The sequence below is a fragment of the Capricornis sumatraensis genome, chromosome 14, assembly GCF_032405125.1.
Source record: "Capricornis sumatraensis isolate serow.1 chromosome 14, serow.2, whole genome shotgun sequence".
NCBI classification, from domain to species: Eukaryota; Metazoa; Chordata; class Mammalia; order Artiodactyla; family Bovidae; genus Capricornis; species Capricornis sumatraensis.
This window is the reverse complement of record NC_091082.1, coordinates 58,910,070-58,929,631: the sequence shown is the minus strand read 5'-3', so window position 1 is coordinate 58,929,631 and position 19,562 is coordinate 58,910,070. Positions and strand designations below refer to the sequence as shown.

Sequence of the window (19,562 nt, the reverse complement as noted above, 5' to 3'; positions counted from 1 at the left end):
TTTTCAAACAATAAGTTTGTTTCCCAAGTTGTGGTAAGACTATCTCTTGGCAGAAAAGTAATTAATTTATTTAGCCTAGTCTATCTGAAATACTGTTTCAAAATGTATTCAATCTGAATAAATTACTGAAGTATATGTCTTCTTTAAAACAAAAAAAAGACTAAATCCACCAGATCTAGTCTGCATTTATACACACCTCGATTTAGAAGAGCCAGATTTCAAGCTCTTAGTAGCCACTTGTGGTTTGTAGCTTGGTATTGGATGGTGAAATTCTAATGATTTGGTCGTTGTTTAGTTGCTGAGTTGTGTCTGACTCTTTGTGACCCCATGGGTTATAGCCTGTTAGGCTCCTCTGTCTGTGGAATTTCCCAGGCAAGAGTACTGGAGTGGGTTGCCATTTCCTTCTTCCTTATCTTGGATGAGGGATCGAATCCATGTCTCTTGCATTGGCAGGTGGATTCTTTACCACTGAGCCACGAAGGAAGCCCCAGTTCTAATGATTAAATAACGGCAAAGATTTTTAGAAGCAGGACTCTGTAACTGCACGTGTATGATTAATGTGTCAGTGACAAGAAAACAAAAAACCAACACATTCTTTTTTGTCTTTGGCAGAGAAGAACGAAGGGGATCTTATGACTATAGCCAAGATCGTACATATTATGAGAATGTCCGTACTCCAGGCACATATCCTGAGGATTCCAGACGGGACTATCCAGCTCGAGGGAGAGAATTTTATTCAGAATGGGAAACTTACCAAGGAGACTACTATGAATCACGATATTATGATGATCCCCGGGAGTATAGGGATTATAGAAATGATCCTTATGAACAAGATATTCGGGAATACAGTTACAGACAAAGGGAGCGAGAAAGAGAACGTGAAAGATTTGAGTCTGACCGGGACAGAGACCACGAGAGGAGACCAATCGAACGCAGTCAGAGTCCAGTGCACTTGCGACGCCCTCAGAGCCCTGGAACATCTCCCTCACAGTCCGAGAGACTGCCGAGTGATTCCGAGAGGAGGGTTTACAGCCGCTCCTCAGACCGGAGTGGAAGCTGCAGCTCACTTTCCCCTCCAAGATATGATAAACTTGACAAACCTCGTTTGGAACGCTATGCAAAAAATGAGAAGACAGATAAAGAACGAACTTTCGACCCTGAGAGAGTGGAAAGAGAGAGACGTTTAATAAGGAAGGAAAAGGTGGAGAAGGACAAAACTGACAAGCAGAAACGAAAAGGTAAAGTTCATTCCCCAAGTTCTCAGTCTTCGGAAACAGACCAAGAAAATGAGAGAGAACAAAGCCCCGAAAAGTTGAGGAGTTCTAATAAACTGAGCAGAGAGAAGGCTGACAAAGAAGGATTAGCCAAAAACCGCTTGGAACTCATGCCTTGTGTGGTTTTGACTCGAGTGAAAGAAAAAGAGGGGAAGGTTATTGACCACGCCCCTTTGGAAAAGCTGAAATCCAAGCTTGATAGTGACGCTGTCAAGTCTTCTGCCTTAGATCAGAAACTTCAGACCTCTCAGACAGAGCCTGCAAAATCTGAATTGTCTAAACTGGAATCTGTTAGGATGAAAGTGCCAAAGGAAAGGGGGCTTTCAAGCCACATAGAAGTGGTAGATAAGGAAGGCCGGCCTAAACCCAGGAAGCACTTAAAACCAGAGCAGAGTGCTGACGGGGTGAGTGCTGGGGATCTGGAGAAGCTGGAGGCGAGGAAAAGGCGTTTTGCAGATTCCAATTTGAAAGTAGAAAGGCAGAAATCAGACCTCAAGAAAAGCAGTCCAGAGATGGAAGATGCTCGGGTGCTTTTAAAGAAACAGCCTGATATGTCCTCTAGAGATGTCATTCTGCTGAGGGAAGGAGAGTCTGAAAAAAAGCCTATGAGGAAAGAAATTCTTAAAAGAGAATCTAAAAAACTTAAACTAGACAGACTTAATGCTGTTCCCAGCCCCAAAGACTGTCAGGAGCTTACCAGTATTTCTGTTGGGACTGGCTCAAGGCCCAGCTCAGATCTGCAAGCAAGGCTGAGAGAACCAGTAGGTGAATCTGTGGAAAATCAAGAAATCCAGTCAAAAAAACCCACTGCCTCAAAACCACAACTCAAACAGCTGGAGCTATTAGATGATCAAGGACCAGAGAGAGAAGATAATAGGAAAAACTATTGCAGTCTTCGTGATGAACCACTTGAATGTAAATCGGGCCAAGAGAAACCACATTCAGTAAATACTGAAGAAAAAATTGGCATTGATATTGATCACACGCAGAGTTACCGAAAACAAATGGAGCAGAGTCGTAGAAAACAGCAGATGGAGATGGAAATAGCCAAGTCTGAGAAGTTCGGCAGTCCTAAAAAAGATGTGGATGAATACGAAAGACGTAGTCTTGTTCACGAGGTAGGCAAACCCCCTCAGGATGTCACCGATGACTCTCCTCCCAGCAAAAAGAAAAGGATGGACCATGTTGATTTTGACATCTGCACCAAGAGAGAAAGGAACTACAGAAGTTCACGCCAGATCAGTGAAGATTCTGAAAGGACTGGTGGTTCTCCCAGTGTCCGGCTTGGTTCCTTCCACGAAGATGATGACCCTATTGGCTCTCCTAGGGTAATGTCCATAAGAGGGTCTCCTAAAGTAGATGACAAAGGTCTCCCCTATTCTCATATAACAGTCAGAGAAGAGTCCTTAAAATTTAATCCTTATGATTCAAGCAGGAGAGAACAGATGGCAGACATGGCTAAAATCAAACTGTCTGTCTTGAATCCTGAAGATGAACTAAATCGGTGGGATTCTCAAATGAAACACGATGCCAGTAGATTTGATGTGAGTTTCCCAAACAGCGTAATTAAGAGAGACAGCCTTCGAAAGAGGTCTGTCCGTGACTTGGAACCTGGCGAAGTGCCTTCTGATTCTGATGATGATGGTGAACACAAATCTCACTCACCTAGAGCCTCTGCATTGTTTGAAAGTTCTCGGTTGTCTTTTTTATTGAGAGACAGAGAAGACAAACTACGTGAGAGAGATGAAAGACTCTCCAGTTCTTTAGAAAGGAACAAATTTTATTCTTTTGCATTGGATAAGACAATCACACCGGACACTAAGGCTTTGCTTGAAAGAGCCAAATCCCTTTCTTCCTCTCGAGAAGAAAATTGGTCTTTTCTTGACTGGGACTCCCGATTTGCTAATTTTCGAAACAACAAAGATAAAGAAAAGGTAGACTCTGCTCCAAGACCTATTCCATCCTGGTACATGAAAAAGAAGAAAATCCGGACTGATTCAGAGGGAAAAATGGACGATAAGAAAGATGACCATAAAGAAGAAGAACAGGAAAGGCAAGAATTATTTGCTTCTCGTTTTTTACACAGCTCTATCTTTGAACAAGATTCCAAGCGACTGCAGCATCTAGAGAGGAAAGAGGAAGAATCTGACTTCGTTTCCGGCAGGTTGTATGGGAGGCAGACCTCTGATGGGCTGAATAACACAACTGACTTGATTCAAGAGCCAGTAGTTCTTTTCCATAGCAAATTCATGGAACTCACACGAATGCAGCAGAAAGAAAAAGAAAAAGACCAGAAACCCAAAGAGGTTGAGAAACAGGAAGATACAGAGGATCATCCCAAGAGCCCAGAATCTGCTTCTGAGAATAAAGAGCCAGAACTGAAAACCCCATCTTCAGTTGGGCCTCCTAGTGTCACCGCTATAGCTCCAGAGTCAACAGCAGCATCACTGGAGAAGACAGCTGGTGAAAAGACTGGAGAGGGGCCTCTGGTGCCAGAAGAAAAGACCACTGAGCCAGCCTCTGTCCCAGAAGAAGCAAAACCCACAAGTACAGATCTGGCTCCCATCACTATGGAACAGCCTGAGCAAGGAGACTTGCCGCCAGGAGTGGACACCAGGAAAGATACCGCCGAGCCTCCTTCCACTGTTGAAGGAGGCTCATCAGTCGATCAGCTGCCTTATCTGGATGCCAAACCTCCAACTCCTGGGGCCTCATTTTCCCAAGTAGAGATCAGTATAGATCCTGAACCTAACAGCACCCAGACACTTTCAAAACCAACTCAGAAGCCTGAAGAAGCCGATGAGCCTCAAGTGGAAAAGCCAGACTTGGCCGCTAACGTTGAACCTAACACAAGTCAAAAAACGGAAGACGTTCCTGAGGTTCCACCTCCGGCTACTGAAGTTGTAGAGGTTGATCCTCCAGTTGCTGCAAAAGATAAAAAGCCAAACAAAAGTAAACGTTCCAAGACCCCCATTCAGGCAGCTGCAGCAAGTGTCGTGGAAAAGCCCGTCACCAGGAAGAGTGAGAGGATAGACCGGGAAAAGCTCAAGCGATCCAGTTCTCCCCGGGGAGAGGCACAGAAGCTTTTAGAACTGAAGATGGAGGCAGAGAAGATTACAAGGACTGCTTCTAAAAACTCAGCCACAGACCCTGAACACCCCGAGCCAAGCTTGCCACTTGGCCGAACCAGGCGCCGGAATGTGAGGAGTGTTTACGCAACCATGGGCGACCGTGATAGCCGCTCTCCAGTCAAGGAGCCCGTGGAGCAGCCGCGCGTGACCAGGAAGAGACTGGAGCGGGAGCTGCAGGAGGCCGCGGCGGTTCCCACGACCCCTCGGAGGGGGAGGCCTCCAAAGACTCGCCGTCGGGCCGATGAAGATGACGAGACTGAGGCCAAAGAAGTCGAGACAGTCAAACCAGCTGAGGGCTGGAGATCCCCACGATCCCAGAAAGCTGCTGCTGGTGGTCAGCAAGGGAAGAGGGGAAGAAACGAACCCAAAGTTGACCCCGAACGTCCTGAGGCGACCACTGAGGGGAGTGCCCAGGTGAATGTGAGGGAAAATAATACAAAATCCAAGGCTGATAAAGAAGTGGCAGCGAGTGAACAGGAACATGACAAGAAAGAGAGGGGCACGGACAGAAATCCACCCGGAACCCCCCCAGTTGAAGTAGTGGAGAAAAAAGCAGCCCCTGAGAAAAACTCCAAGTCAAAGAGAGGACGATCTCGAAACTCTAGGTCGGCGGTGGACAGATCTGCAAACGTGAAAAATGCGGAAGCCACCGTGAGTCCCAGTGTGGCTGCGGGCCCTTCAGAACTGCCAGTGGAGAAGGAGGCTGGGGTCGTGGCGGTTTCCCCCGAGAAGAGCAAGAGTCCCCAGAAGGAGGGGAGTGTATCATCACAGTTGAACAGTGAGCCCACTGAACTGGACAAAGAACCAGAGAAGGAGGATGTGTCTGCCTCCAAGCAGTCCCCAGAAGCAAATCAGTTAGCCCGGCAGATGGAGCTGGAGCAGGCCGTGGAGAACATCGAGAAGCTCACAGAAACCTCCACACCTGCAACTTTCAAGGCGGCAGCTTCTGATGCCGCAGAGGGCCTCACTACAGAGGACAGGGACAAGCCCGCACACCAAGCCAGCGAAACAGAGCTGGCCGCAGCCATCGGGTCCATCATCAATGACATTTCTGGGGAGCCAGAAAACTTCCCTGCACCGCCACCTTACCCTGCGGAATCTCAGACAGATCCGCCACCTCCTGAGGAAGGCATGGAGCCTGAGACCAATGAGGCTGTGTCTGGCATCTTGGAGACAGAGGCTGCTGCTGAATCTTCTAGGCCACCAGGCAGTGTGCCTGACCCCTCAGCAGGCCCAGCAGACAACAAGGAAGCCAGAGGAGACAGCAGCGAGACCTCCCACCCAGTGCCAGGAGCCAAGGGCTCAAAAGAAGCAGAAGTGCCTCTGGTTCGGAAAGATAAAGGGCGCCAGAAGACTACTCGATCACGCCGCAGACGGAATACAAACAGGAAAACAGGGGGCACTACAGAGACCCATGTCCCTGAACCTGAGCAGGTTCAAAGCAAGAGCCCTGCTTCAAGTGATGGGACGACGGTACAACCCCCGGAAGCTCCGCAGGAAGAAAAGCAGAATGACAAGCCCCAGTCCACTGCTCCTGAGTCATGTGCTTCTGACCCAAGCAAGACTCCATCCCGAGAGGATCTGCCCCAAGAAAGCAGCATGGAGGAAGAGACTCCGACCAGAGCACCTGCGCTGCCAGACCCCGCCCCTCCCTCGCAGCCTGCCCCTGTGCATGACGAGCCTCAAGCCAGATTCAAGGTGCACTCCATCATTGAAAGTGACCCAGTGACCCCGCCCAGTGACTCAAGCATGCCCACCCCCCCAATTCCCTCCGTAACGATAGCAAAGCTCCCACTCCCTGTCGCTGCTGGGGGGATCCCGCACCAGAGTCCCCCTGCGAAGGTGACAGAGTGGATCACGAGGCAGGAGGAGCCACAGGCGCAGTCCACCCCGTCTCCAGCTCTTCCCCCAGACACCAAGGCCTCTGACATCGACACCAGCTCCAGTACGCTGAGGAAGATCCTCATGGACCCCAAATATGTATCTGCTACGGGTGTCACTTCCACGAGTGTCACAGCTGCCATTGCAGAGCCTGTCAGCGCTGCCCCTTGCCTGCATGAGGCACTGCCTCCTCCAGCTGAATCTAAGAAACCTATTTTAGAAGAAAAAACAGCAACTCCAGTAACTAACACCTCTGACACACAGGCCTCAGAGGTTCCAGTAGCTGCTGACAAAGAAAAGGTGACTCCAGTCATTGCTCCCAAAATTACTTCTGTCATTAGCCGGATGCCTGTCAGCATTGATTTGGAGAATTCGCAGAAGATAACTCTGGCGAAACCTGCTCCTCAGACCCTGACGGGCCTGGTGAGCGCCCTGACTGGCCTGGTGAATGTCTCCTTGGTCCCCGTGAATGCACTGGCTGGCCCTGTGAATGCCCTGAAAGGCCCTGTGAAGGGCTCAGTGGCCACGCTGAAAGGCTTGGTGAACACTCCTACTGGCCCCGTGAACGTCCTGAAGGGACCAGTCAATGTCCTGACGGGGCCCGTGAACGTTCTCACCACTCCAGTGAACGCCGCCCCCAGTGTGGTGAACGCCGCCACGGGCACAGTGAATGCCACTCCAGGCACAGTGAATGCCGCCACGGGTGCAGTGACGGTCACGGCGGGTGCGGTGACCGCTGCCTCTGGGGGTGTGACAGCCACAACAACAGGTGCCGTGACGGTGGCGGGTGCCGTGATCGCGCCATCAGCAAAGTGCAAACAGAGATCCAGCAGCAGTGACCACAACCGGTTCCACCCAGGGTCTATGTCTGTGATTGATGACCGCCCAGCAGACACAGGCTCTGGTGCCGGGCTGCGCGTGAACACTTCCGAAGGGGTTGTGCTCCTGAGCTACTCGGGGCAGAAGACTGAAGGGCCCCAGCGGATCAGCGCCAAGATCAGCCAGATCCCCCCAGCAAGCGCGATGGACATTGAATTTCAACAGTCGGTGTCCAAGCCTCAGGTCAAACCCGATTCTGTCACGCCGTCTCAGCCTCCGGCCAAAGGCCCTCAAGCTCCTTCAGGCTATGCAAACGTGGCCACCCATTCTACCCTGGTACTGACTGCACAGACGTACAACGCATCTCCTGTGATTTCATCGGTGAAGGCTGACCGTCCATCCTTGGAGAAGCCCGAGCCCATTCACTTGTCTGTGTCCACACCCGTCACCCAGGGTGGCACAGTGAAGGTCCTCACCCAGGGCATAAACACACCTCCGGTGCTGGTTCACAACCAGCTAGTCCTCACCCCAAGCATAGTCACCACTAACAAAAAGCTTGCTGACCCTGTCACCCTCAAAATAGAGACCAAGGTCCTTCAGCCGGCGAACCTGGGCTCCACTCTTACTCCCCACCACCCTCCGGCCTTGCCCAGCAAATTGCCAGCAGAAGTGAACCACGTCACGTCGGGGCCCAGCACCCCGACAGATCGAACAGTGTCCCATCTGGCAGCCACCAAGCCAGATGCACATTCCCCTCGACCCAGTGGGCCCGCTCCAAGCCCGTTCCCACGGGCGTGCCACCCCAGCAGCACCACGTCCACCGCGCTGTCCACGAACGCCACGGTCATGCTGGCAGCAGGCATTCCTGTGCCCCAGTTCATCTCCAGCATCCACCCAGAGCAGTCTGTCATTATGCCACCACACAGCATCACCCAGACTGTGTCCCTCAGTCACCTGTCTCAGGGCGAGGTGAGGATGAACACGCCCACGCTGCCTAGCATCACCTACAGCATCCGGCCCGAGACACTCCACTCTCCACGGGCCCCCCTGCAGCCGCAGCAGATAGAGGTCCGGGCCCCGCAGCGCACTGGCACCCCCCAGCCGGCCGCAGCTGGGGTGCCCGCCCTGGCCTCCCAGCACCCTCCAGAGGAGGAAGTGCACTACCACCTGCCCGTGGCTCGAGCTGCAGCCCCCGTGCAGTCGGAGGTGCTGGTCATGCAGTCTGAGTACCGGCTACACCCGTACACCGTGCCCCGGGATGTGAGGATCATGGTGCATCCTCACGTGACTGCCGTCAGCGAGCAGCCCCGGGCGGCAGACGGGGTCGGTAAGGTGCCGCCAGCCAGCAAGGCCCCTCAGCAGCCAGGGAAAGAAGCTGCTAAGACGGCAGATGCCAAAGCTGCCCCTGCCCCTGCCCCTCACGGGGAGGCCCGCATCCTCACAGTCACCCCTAGCAACCAGCTCCAGGGGCTGCCTCTGACCCCACCAGTGGTGGTGACCCATGGGGTGCAGATCGTGCACTCGAGCGGGGAGCTCTTCCAGGAGTACCGGTACGGAGACGTCCGCACCTACCACGGCCCGGCCCAGCTCTCACACACGCAGTTCCCTACCGCGGCCTCCATCGGTCTGCCTTCCCGGACCAAGGTTCCCGCTCAGGTGAGCACGCCCAGTCTATCTTCTGGTCCCGAGAGTTGGTGGAGGGTGGCGGGTACCAGTGAGGTCCCTGAAATATGTCGTCCTTTTTGTGGATTTCAAGAGGAGCTTCCTCAACTGCAGAATGAAGGGATCAGATTACAGCAGAGCCTGGGGGACATGAGGGAATTCACAGTGGGAGCGGGTGGTGCGGTGGCCGTGACCCGAGGGGGTGACAAGGTAGGGAACAGGTGACCTCTTACCAGAACCCTCAATCCTGAATGCCTGAGAGTGGGGCCATCTGGTTAAAGCTTTTTCCAGAGGCCTGGCTGCCAGGAGCTGCCCTGCAGGTGACCCATCTGGGAGCTTTTGGCTGCTCGGTTGGGGGCAAGATGCTCTTTGTGAGAAACAGACCGACTCTTCCTTTTTCTTCCCACCCAACTCCAGGGCCCCCCTGAAGGCGAGCCCTTACAGCCTGCTCAGCCTGCACAGCCCCTCCAGCCTGTGCAATCCGCACAGCCGGCCCAGCCTGCACAGCCCTCCCAGCTCAGCCAGCCTCCAAGCAGCAAGATGGCTCCGGTGTCCCAGGAAGCCAAGGGCACCCAGACAGGAGTCGAGCAGCCGCGCCTCCCTAATGTCTCTGCCAACAGGCCGGCTGAGCCTCACACCCAGGTCCAGAGGGCGCAGGCAGAGACGAGCCAGACCTCCTATCCCTCCCCTGTGTGTGTCTCCTTGAAGCCTGACCTCCCGACTCCTCTTCCTGCTCAGGCTGCCCCAAAGCAGCAGCTGTTTGTCCCCACCTCCTCAGGCCCCAGCACCCCTCCGGGACTGACTCTGCCCCATACTGAAGCCCCACCCACCCCCAAACAAGATTCCTCTCCACACGTGACTTCCCAGAGGCCTGTGGATATGGTGCAGCTTCTGAAGGTAAGCCTGGACAGGGCCTCCCCTACCACCCTCCAAGCTTTACGTTGTGTTCACTGTCCTGAGATCCCCAGTTAGATCAGCACCTTCTCCTCAGGGCCATGACCAGCATGGCCTCATTCTCCAGCCATGAGCTCACTGTTCTTTGTTTCCCTGCGAACAGAAGTACCCCATTGTGTGGCAGGGCCTCCTGGCCCTCAAGAACGACACGGCTGCTGTGCAGCTCCACTTCGTCTCTGGCAACAACGTCCTGGCTCATCGGTCCCTGCCTCTCTCTGAAGGAGGGCCCCCCCTGCGGATTGCCCAGCGGATGCGGCTGGAGGCGTCACAGCTGGAAGGGGTTGCCCGAAGGATGACGGTAAGGCTCAGGGCCAGGTGAACCACTGTCCCACCAAGAAGGGAGGCCATGGGTGGCCCCCACTGTCTCCCTGGCTTGTTTTGGAATGCAGTAATGGGATTCTTGGAGTGGATGATGAAGGGTGTGTTCTGTCTCCACTAGGGGTGTAAAGTTCCTCTAGACCCAGAGATGAGGCTCTTTTTATTCAACAAGTATATGGATGGACCTCAGGGTCATCTCAGTAGTAGGGTTTTTTGTGGATTTAGAAGCCAAATCCCCTGGGTTGGAGAGTCGTCTTTTTGGTCTCTGACCTTCTTTTGTGAGGTGGCCTCTGATCACTGACAGCTCCCTCTCCCCCAGGTGGAGACAGATTACTGTCTGCTGCTGGCTCTGCCCTGTGGCCGCGACCAAGAGGACGTCGTGAGCCAAACAGAGTCGCTCAAGGCTGCCTTCATCACGTATCTGCAGGCCAAGCAGGCGGCAGGGATCATCAATGTTCCCAACCCCGGCTCCAATCAGGTCAGCCCAGCATCCTGCCTTGGCAGAGCACGCCTGTGGGGGCGGGGGTTGTGGGTAGTGTTGGTTGGGCAGTTTGACTAATCTGCCAGTGCCAACTAGAGGAGTCCAGGACAGTTTGCAGAGGAGCTGGACAAAGGGGGCTTCTGGATGGAGGAGGCCAGCTGGGGATGGGCATGTATGGGAAGGACTGCTGTTTGCCCATCTGGGAGACAGTGGGCAGCTGAGACAGCAGGTTTTTCTTGAGCTTAATGATTGAAAAGAGGGTCCCAGGGAGGCAGTCAGTTTGTTTTCTGATACCTAGTTTTTTTCTGAAAGCCTCAAGAGACCTTAGCTGGTTGGGAACTTGACTCAGCCTGGCTCCGTGTGCTGGGCCTTCAGGGCCCCCCAGTTGGGAGTTTGAGGGAGGAGAGGTAGTGGGTGGGTGATGTGGAGCCGGGGGTCCCAGTTCTCTCTCTCGTCCCCACTCCAGCCTGCCTACGTACTGCAGATCTTCCCGCCCTGCGAGTTCTCCGAGAGTCACCTGTCCCGGCTGGCCCCTGACCTCCTGGCCAGCATCTCCAGCATCTCGCCCCACCTCATGATCGTCATCGCTTCCGTGTGAGCCACTGAGTGGCCACCACTCAGTGTATCTTCCTGAGGCTCTGCAGCAAAAATCACACACAGACAACCCAGCCGAGCGGAGGAAGAAGCTGCCCAAGGGGACAGACTCCACTGCCAGACGGCCAGCCTCACCCTCCTGCCCGCCCGCCCGGCTCAGTCGGACAGATCCCTCTGGGCAGTGGTGCTGCTACTTGTATGTTTACATGACGTTTAGCCCAAGGACAGACCACCAACCGATGGACTTGCAGACACCTTGAGGCTGGGTTTCTCTCTCCTCTTTTTGGAGAAAAGGAACAGGGCAGTGGGATTTTTTTGTTGTTTTTGTTTTTAAGAAACAAAACAGAACTGCCTTTGCACTAAATTAGTGACTTGGACTTTTGCACAGTGAAGACAGGCTGTGACACTCTGGATGTCTTGGTGTACGTGAACACACATCACAGACTCACACAGGACTTCAAACATCTACTGAAACCTTGGGGTCAAGGAACATTTCATTGAGTTGTTTGGTCCCCACTCCTCCCTTCCCCTTGCTCATTTGGATGTCACCTCTCTTAATTCTGCCACCACCATCTTTGATTCACCCAGGATGTACAGTTTACAATCAAAAAGAGCAAACGGAAGGATTTTCTCTCCTAGTGGGATATGCAGAACTTGGGATGTGTGTATATATAAATATATAATATATATAAATATATATAATACTGACTTAAAAATCAAATTCCCTGACATACATTTTTTTTAATCTGTGCCAAAAATGTGTTTTCAGAGAAAATCTTATTTTCATACTCAGACTTTGTATTGTCACTCATTTGTATAAGTGCGCTTCGTTATAGCACGGGCCCTGCCCCCACAATTTGGAATTGTCACACACACAAAAAGACTGGCTTCCCTTCTTCCTGTGACCTTGACCTCTCCCTCAACTTCCTAACACTTATTAATTTATGAAACTGTTTTTCTCAGCGCAGTTTTCTTTTGTGTGTCCATTGGATTACAAACTTTATTAAAAAATACAAAACATTTCAAGTGTGGATGTGACTTTCACTTGGATGGGAGGACCAGGGGTCCTTGGCCTCTAGGAACAGTAAGCCCTCACCCCATGTTTGCTTTTAATCCCCTAAGTCTGTATATAGAACCCATCTCCTTTCTGCCACTAATCCTCCCCAAGGATCATTTTATCTTGTACAAAAAAATTTTCATCACAGACTACGACTTGAACCACCTGCTGTGGTGGTAATGTGACACTTCAAGGTCCCAACTGGTTTCTGGGTAATGTCGAAGGCACTTCAAATTAGATAAAGAATAGAGCCGCTGCCCAGTCAAACTCAGAAACATATTAAGCTTTGGGGTCTCATCCCTTCCTCCTCTGGATAAGGTGCAGGCTGGCCCTGCAGCAGCTGCCTCCGAACAGCTGGACCCACCCCAAGATGAGTTGGGCAAAGAGGGACGGAACACAGACTGGTCTCACTTGCAGTATCCCTGGACTCCAGTGCTGGATGGGGCCATCTCTGAGTGAGGAATTACAGCTGTTGGGGACGAGCCATATGGAAAGGCAGCAGAGACGGCGTCTCCGGAGCCCCTGCTTCTCCACCCCTGCTGCTGCACCGCCCACCTCCCCACCAGAGCTCCTGGCCGCTCACTCCTGTCCCTCCAGCCCCTCACCTTAGAGATTCCACTGATTCAGGGCAAGTAAATGTTCCCAGAAGATGACGCTGGCCTGGCCTTGATCTTGCAGCCAGAGTTATCATGAAGCAAGTGTGGTGCTCTCTGGCTTCCTTAAGCCCAACAGAACCAGGCAGGTGGCCTGCTTGGTCTGGTGCTCTGCCTACCATGCTGCTCTGGCTGAATGAGCCCTCAAACTGGGCCCTGCAGAGGTGCTCTGGATCCTGGTAAGCAGTGTGGCCAAGCCCTTTGGGCCCAGCTCCCAACACCTGAGCAGAGGGGAGCAGGGTCACAGCTGTGTTCACGGCAGAGAGGGAAGGTCCAATCCTCAGGTTAAGCAAGTGAGCAGCCTCCAAAGAGACCAGATGAGGGAATGGGGCTCATGGAGCCACAGTTTCTCTGGTGTGCTACCCACATCCCAACTCAGGCGAAGGGGTCAGCCTTCTTCTAGACAGGTCTTGGGGCTCCCTGCAAAGGGACAGCCTTGCCTTCCCAAGAAGGCTCCCCTGGCTGGTGGCTGAGTGGAGCAGCCTTTCTGTGGTATCAGCTAGAACTGCCAGCTCCCCACCCCACCCCCACAGGGAGCTACAGGCAGCATTAGAAAATAATCAAATTTATTCTCTCTAGGGAATGGGGTCACCCTTCTCAGTTCTAGGGTGCCATCCATCCTTAAATAGGAGGAGGGGTGCCTGCTCACTCAGCAGACGGTGGACATTCAGGGGCTGTGGGGGGTGTCTCTGCCAGGGCAGGCTGCCCATCGGCCCCGTCCCGAGGACGGAAAACCAGCTCCCCGGCCTGCAGCACCTGCCCGGCTGGCCACGTGCTGCCCGGCCCATACTGCTGGTAGAAGTCCGCATCTGTCTGGAACATGACCAGTGCCTGGGCCGTGTGGATCCGCACGTGCTGGGCCAGGCTGTTGGCGTCCAGAAACTTATCCCCGCAGGAATCACAGGCATAGAGGATGTGGGTGTTGGGATCTGTGGAAGGTAGGGGTGCGGTCACAACAGGAAGGGCCCTCGGGCCCACCACCTTCCCTGAAGGCAGCTCCGCTCCCCTCACCTTCTTCCTGCACTTGCTTCACAGCTTTGCTGATCTCAGCTTTAAGGACTTCAGTCTCATCGGCAGTCACTGCAGCCCCTACTGGCACCACTGTGGGCGGAATCAGCAAGGCCTGAGACCAGTCACCTGCTCCTCTGTGGATGCCCCAGAGGCAGCCCTGCTGTGACCACCCCCTACTGCCCTGGGAGCTGAGTGATGTCCACACCTGTGAGCTGTGTGACAGCCGTTGCTGCCAGTGCCTCGGTGGCCAGCGTGACCATGTCATCGACAGTGACCACACTGACCTCACCACCCTCCTCTGGCTCCAGGATTTTGATGCCGGCCTTGCCCTGGTGCACAGTCTTCACATGGGAGCGAAGGTTGTCCACCCGGTTGAAACCGCGACCACACTTGTCACACAGGTAGGGCTTCTCTCCTGGGGGGGGAGGCAAGGTTCTCTCCTGCCATTGGGGGGAGGGTGCAGGGGGGGGGAGGACCTCAGTGGCCTCCAGCTTCCCCTGCAGCCCTGTCTTTGCATCAGGAAATGCTCTGGGGTGGCTACTTGAGGCACAGATGGCCCTTCTAGAAGGTCTGAGAAAGTGGGGCCCTCCTGGGAGTTAAACTGCTTTGGAGGCAGCCTGCAGCAAGTGTCAGCTCCCAAGTCTGGGGTCTAGGGTGTCTCCCACCCCTTCCCCACCCACCACCTGGCCCGGGGTCAGGGCCTGGGACAAAGGTGGGCACACACTCACCAGTGTGGATAATGATGTGCTTAGACAGGTCCCCCACATTCACAAAGGCCTTGCTGCACACGCTACACTTGTGGGGGCGGATATTATCATGGTGGCGGATATGATTGGCCAACTGGCTGGACTGGACGAATCTGCAGGGCCAGAGGGAAGGGCTTTTGCACTGAACCCCCCAGGATAAGGCGGGGCTGAGATGGAAAAGGACTTAGAGACCTGCTCTGGACAGCCGTGTGACCGGCTCCTGAGCGGACTGGACAGAGCAGGCTTGTGCTCTGTCTGACCCTCTCCGCCCACCCAGTGCTGGGACGCCACCGGGCCTGGATTGGGGGCGGGGTGGGGTGGGGTGGGGTGAGGGTAAGGGCAGCACCTCTTGCCGCAGCGCTCACAGACGTAGGGCTTCTCCCCAGTGTGCTGGCGCACATGGGCAATTAGAGAGCTGGCCTGGGTGAAGGCTTTGCCGCACATCACGCACTGGCATGGCTTCTCACCTGGGGACGCAGCCAGGAGCCGGGACAAGATGTCAGCACCTCCCTTCCTTCCATGTCCCCGCGTCGCCCCCGCGAGGCTCACCCACCCACCCGTGTGAATGCGAACGTGCCGCTGCAGGGCGCCGGGGTCAGCGAACTGCCGCTGGCAGTGGACGCACACGTAGGGTTTCTCCCCGCTGTGGATCCGCAGGTGCCGCTTCAGGTTCCCTGTGGCGAGACCAACCGAAGGCTTGGCAGGCGGTGGGGGTGGGGGGCATGGAGGCGCTGTGGGGTGGGGGGCGGGGGCCAGCCAGGCCCTACCTGAGGTGGTGAACTGCTTTCCACACTCCCGGCACTTGAGGGGCCCGTCGGCGATGTGGATCTTCAGGTGGGCCTTCAGATTCCCCACCTGTACCCAGACAGGGGGTCAGAAGGCCAGCCCCTCCCTCCCTGGAACCTCTGGTCTTGGCCCTCCCTGGGGGCCCTGCGGGGGTTCCACCCTTCCTCCGGTCCGGTGGAGAAGGCAAACGCCCTCCGGATCTGCCCTCCCAGTTTCTTCCCCAGCCTCCCCTGCGCTGCACCCCGCGCCCACACCTGGTTGAACTTCTTATCGCAGTGCGGGCACTTGTGCTCCTTGTCTGTGTCGTGCGTCTCCAGGTGGCGCATCTTCGACGTGGGGTCAGAGAAGGAGCGGCCGCAGTAGTCGCACTGGTAGGGCTTCTCGCCGCTGTGCACCAGCTGGTGCCGCTTGAGGTTGCCCGACGTGGTGAAGAGCTTGCCACAGTCCTCGCAGCGGTAGCGCGCCTCGCCCGAGTGCCGCTTCTTGTGCAGGTTCAGCAGGCTGATGAGCCGGTAGCTCTTGCCACACTCCTCACAGCCGTAGGGCTTCAGCGGGCTGGCGGTAGAATGCGGAGGAGGAGGGTCGCAGAGGGGCGCTCGGCGGGGATCCAGGGTGGGTCAGGCGGAGGAAGGGGGCGGCCCCGGGGCCTACCTGTGCGTCTTCTCGTGGGCCTTGCAGGCGGCCGGGTCGGAGAAGGCCTTGCTGCACTCCCGGCACGAGAACGGCTTCTCACCGGTGTGGATGCGGATGTGCCGCTTGAAGTTCCCGGTGTGCGTGAACTCCTTCCCACAGTCCTGCGGATGCAGGGGGCGGGGTCAGGGGCGGAGCCGGGCGGGGCCCGGGGCTGGGCCGCCACCGCCCACGGCGCACCTCGCACTTGTGGATGACCGAGCCATAGGCCTTGGACTCCGTGCGGTCGCCGTAGGTGCCTGAGCGCAGGCCTCGGGCCTCAGCGCCGAGCTCCTGACCCGAGTCCGTGCTGGCTGACTCCTCACTCTCCTCCGGGGCCTCGCCCTTCTCCAGTGGCGGCCCCTCTTCCTTGACCACCGCCGACGCGGCGCCCTCCTCCTCCTCTCGCTCTTCTCCCTTCCTGGCCGGCTCCACCTCCATTTCTGCCAGGAGAAGGGCAGGCACTGAGGCATCTTGGGAGTTGGGCGGTGGGGGGTGGGTGTCAAGTGAGGCTGGGGGCGGGCTCATCTCTGCGTGGGCGCCTCGCAAGTGCCTGGCAGGGTCTGGAAGCCGCAGGGTAGCTGAAGGAAGCCTAGGGAGACCGATGACCCGGACAGTGCTACCAGAAGGTTACAGATGGGCCTCGGTCCACCAGGTCCCCAAGCTGGCGCCCCAGGTGGGAAGGATGCTGTCAGCCAACAAGCACTGGGGGCAGGGGCAGGGGTGGGTGCCAGGGGCAGCAAAGCTCCCCCATGGTGCTCAGCTCTGGGAGAAACAGGCGGGCCAGTACTGTGACAGCCATACTTCTGTGCTAAAAGGAAGCAAGGCCAGGATATAGGATATACAACCAAGAAACTGACATCAAAGTTCAGGAATGAGAAAAGATGATGTTGGCCCAAAAGCTGATGTGAAAGAGTGACTCAGAGTGAGATCAGCTGTCGCAGGAAGAGTGGGGGACGCTGACCTAAGTGAGGGCCGGCCTAGCCAGTGGAAGGTACCTTGCTCTGAGCTCTCTGACAAGGCAGCCTCGGCCTCAGCAGCAGCCATGCCACTCGTGGGGTCCGGCTTGAGCTCCACAGGCTCCCGGGGAGCATCTGCCTTCTCCGTCTGCTCTGCACCTGCAGTGGGGGTGGGGGCATCCAGGGCTGGATTGGGGCCCTCTGTCCAGGGGCTGGATGGGGTCTCCTGGACTAGGCCTCTGGAAGTGGCTGTGGCCGGAGGGTTGGGGGGGCCGGCACATCTCAGCTCAGGTCGTTTGAGTCTCTGCTCTGGCTTTAACAGATGCCCCAGAAAAACCAACAGTTTGTTCTGGGGAGCCTGAGCTCAAGGGATGCAGCTGCCTGTGTCCCCTCACCAAGAGCCTCCCAAGGAAACCACTTGTGGTGCTGGAGCCCACAAGCAGGCGACAGCCAGTCAGCTGGATCCTCAGCATGGCAACTCACCGCTGCCTGTGCTCTCGGCCTGGCCACCTCGCTCCTCCTTGGGTTCCCGGCTTGGGCCCGCGGGCGGACTGCTCCTGGCCGGGTCCAGCTCGCTCAGCGCAGTGGCAGCAGCCTTCTCCTCTTTGGCTCTCTTGTCACCCACTGGAGATGGAAGAGGACAGACCTGCCATTTCCCATCAAGTGCCCACCACTGGGAGGGGTGAAGTGGCCCAGAACTCGCTAGCTCTCCCAGACCCTCCCTTGGGATGTACCTAAGTAGTGGTTTGTCGGTTGGCTCACTCAACAGACTCTTCACAGTTACCAACATCATGCCAAGACTGCCAGCTAGGCCTGGGATATAACAGCCGTGGGACTGGCAGACTGGTCAGGGAGACAGACCTCACACATGAAACGATGCTAGAGACTGCTGCTTACATGCAGAGGAGTGTGCTTTTCTCAAAGTGTGTCAGGAGGACTCTGGCCCACATGGGGCCTTGGGGGCTTTCCTGAGGAGCTAGAGGACCAGGAGGAGGTGGGGGGAGAGGAGGCCTGCTGGAGGAGTGGATTCTGGTATAAAGGCCCTGAGCCAGGCGTGGCTGCCCAGTGCCTTCAGGAAGGGAGGGCAGAAGGGCCCCTCTGAGAGGCATTCTCAGACTTCGCTGCAGCTCCTCCCCACGAGCTCCCTACAACGCAGGCGAGGCCATATGACGCTGACCCAGAGGCAGGGGCAGAGCTCTCTTCAAGAGCCACCTGCTCAGGAACAGCCTGCCAAGAAGCTTACCTTCCGCGGCTGAGGCCTCCACATTCTCCCCAGGGCTGGCAGCCGGCTCAGCCAGTGACTTGAGGGCATGACAGGCCGTGATGATGTCCTGCATCTGCAGGAAGCTGGCCACGGCCAGCACATCGTCCACGTTCTCAGAGCTCAGGCTCAGCTTGGCTGTATACATAAACTCCAGCACCTGCCCCAGGCCTGCCAAGGACATAGACATCCGTCATGGTACCATCTCAAGACCTGGTACCAGCACCCTGTCCAGTCGCTCCACTCCATGGCAGGATCGAGGGATTCGTAAAAAGCAGAGTGGCAGTGGCAGGCCACTTCCCCCATCTCCTGTGCCAGTGGAGAGGCAGGCTCCAAAAAGAAGCACACCCACAGAGGGCAGAGGGTATGAACGGCCACTCTGAGCACCCTTCACCCAGCCACTGCGCTTTATCACCACTGGCTTTCCTCAGGGCTCTGCCACCAACCCTCTATCTGACGTCCAGGCCAGTCACCTGACCTCTCTGGGCCTGTTTCCGCATCTGTAAAATGGGGAAACACCACCTTGGCCAAACTTCTGGCAGCATGGCATGTCATTCTGGGTTAAGAACCTGAACCTAAGACCAGTTAGCTCCTTCTTCAATCCCAAGACCTTCCTGACACTCCTCCTCCAGAACCCAAACCTTGCCACTGCCATCAAGGCACTGGGATAGTGGGTCAAAGATTGACTCAGCAATGGAAAGGGACCAGGGGCTCAGAGCCTTCCTGCTCTCTGCCCCTTCTGATGAGCCTGTCCTGTGTTCACTCATCCTAAAGCTTATAATGAGGTCTTCCTGCCACTCTCCCCTTACCACCCCGCTCCCAGTCAAAAGAGGCCCCTCAATCATGGTAAGAACTTGGTACTCAAGCACTTATGGCCGAGTCCTGTGTGGGAAGTCTGGCACCCACCCTCCATCCCCCACAGCTGGAAGGTGCTGCTCAAGGAGGGCCGTGTGTGGCACGGGGCCCACCACAAACTCGGCCCTGGACCCAGCAGGGTACCTGCCGCGTTACTGATGTCCAGGTGCACCACATCCTTCTGGTCCACAAAGAGCATCTTGAAGTATTCACTGCAGGCTGCCAGCACTGCTTTATGAGCCTTAAAGTCAACGCCGTCCACCACAAAAGTGCAGTCGCACAAAAGTCCCAGTTGTCGCTGCTGGTTCAGCTGCTCCAAGACGTGCTGGCTGTGCTGGGGAAAATCCATGTCTGGGGAAAGCCACAGGCCTCTGCGTTACCAAAAGGAAGAACGCCAACCGGCCCCACCAGTGATCCCAACACCCTCGGACCAGAAGCAGGGAGACAGGGA

The 19,562-nt window shown here is 55.6% G+C and overlaps 2 protein-coding genes across 6 annotated transcripts in view; one reads left to right on the top strand and one right to left on the bottom strand.

The window, feature by feature from the left end:
• Window positions 1-12,036, top strand: part of SPEN (spen family transcriptional repressor) — an 87,764-nt gene extending 75,728 nt beyond the window's left edge. The window contains exons 11-15 of the mRNA XM_068985974.1: window positions 613-8,761; window positions 9,185-9,664; window positions 9,825-10,019; window positions 10,359-10,517; window positions 10,987-12,036. Coding sequence (XP_068842075.1) covers window positions 613-8,761; window positions 9,185-9,664; window positions 9,825-10,019; window positions 10,359-10,517; window positions 10,987-11,118 — 9,115 coding nt within the window. The 3' untranslated portion in view covers window positions 11,119-12,036. The remainder of the gene's footprint in view (window positions 1-612; window positions 8,762-9,184; window positions 9,665-9,824; window positions 10,020-10,358; window positions 10,518-10,986) is intronic.
• Window positions 12,037-13,467: 1,431 nt separating this feature from the next.
• The window catches only part of ZBTB17 (zinc finger and BTB domain containing 17), a 28,448-nt gene continuing 22,353 nt past the window's right edge, over window positions 13,468-19,562 (bottom strand). Inside the window, exons 3-16 of one of the 5 annotated variants that reach the window (XM_068985978.1) lie at window positions 19,256-19,462; window positions 18,239-18,427; window positions 17,479-17,619; window positions 17,035-17,154; window positions 16,238-16,479; window positions 16,019-16,161; window positions 15,622-15,922; window positions 15,349-15,436; window positions 15,139-15,255; window positions 14,928-15,048; window positions 14,564-14,694; window positions 14,041-14,250; window positions 13,836-13,925; window positions 13,468-13,753 (exon numbers count right to left, since the gene is read on the bottom strand). In XM_068985978.1, coding sequence (XP_068842079.1) covers window positions 13,470-13,753; window positions 13,836-13,925; window positions 14,041-14,250; window positions 14,564-14,694; window positions 14,928-15,048; window positions 15,139-15,255; window positions 15,349-15,436; window positions 15,622-15,922; window positions 16,019-16,161; window positions 16,238-16,479; window positions 17,035-17,154; window positions 17,479-17,619; window positions 18,239-18,427; window positions 19,256-19,460 — 2,382 coding nt within the window. In that variant the 5' untranslated portion in view covers window positions 19,461-19,462 and the 3' untranslated portion in view covers window positions 13,468-13,469. Of the gene's footprint in view, window positions 13,754-13,835; window positions 13,926-14,040; window positions 14,276-14,563; window positions 14,695-14,927; window positions 15,256-15,348; window positions 15,437-15,621; window positions 15,923-16,018; window positions 16,162-16,237; window positions 16,480-17,034; window positions 17,155-17,478; window positions 17,642-18,238; window positions 18,428-19,255; window positions 19,463-19,562 lie in introns of those variants that run through there. The other 4 variants (XM_068985979.1, XM_068985976.1, XM_068985977.1 and 1 more) reach the window with 4 other exon arrangements.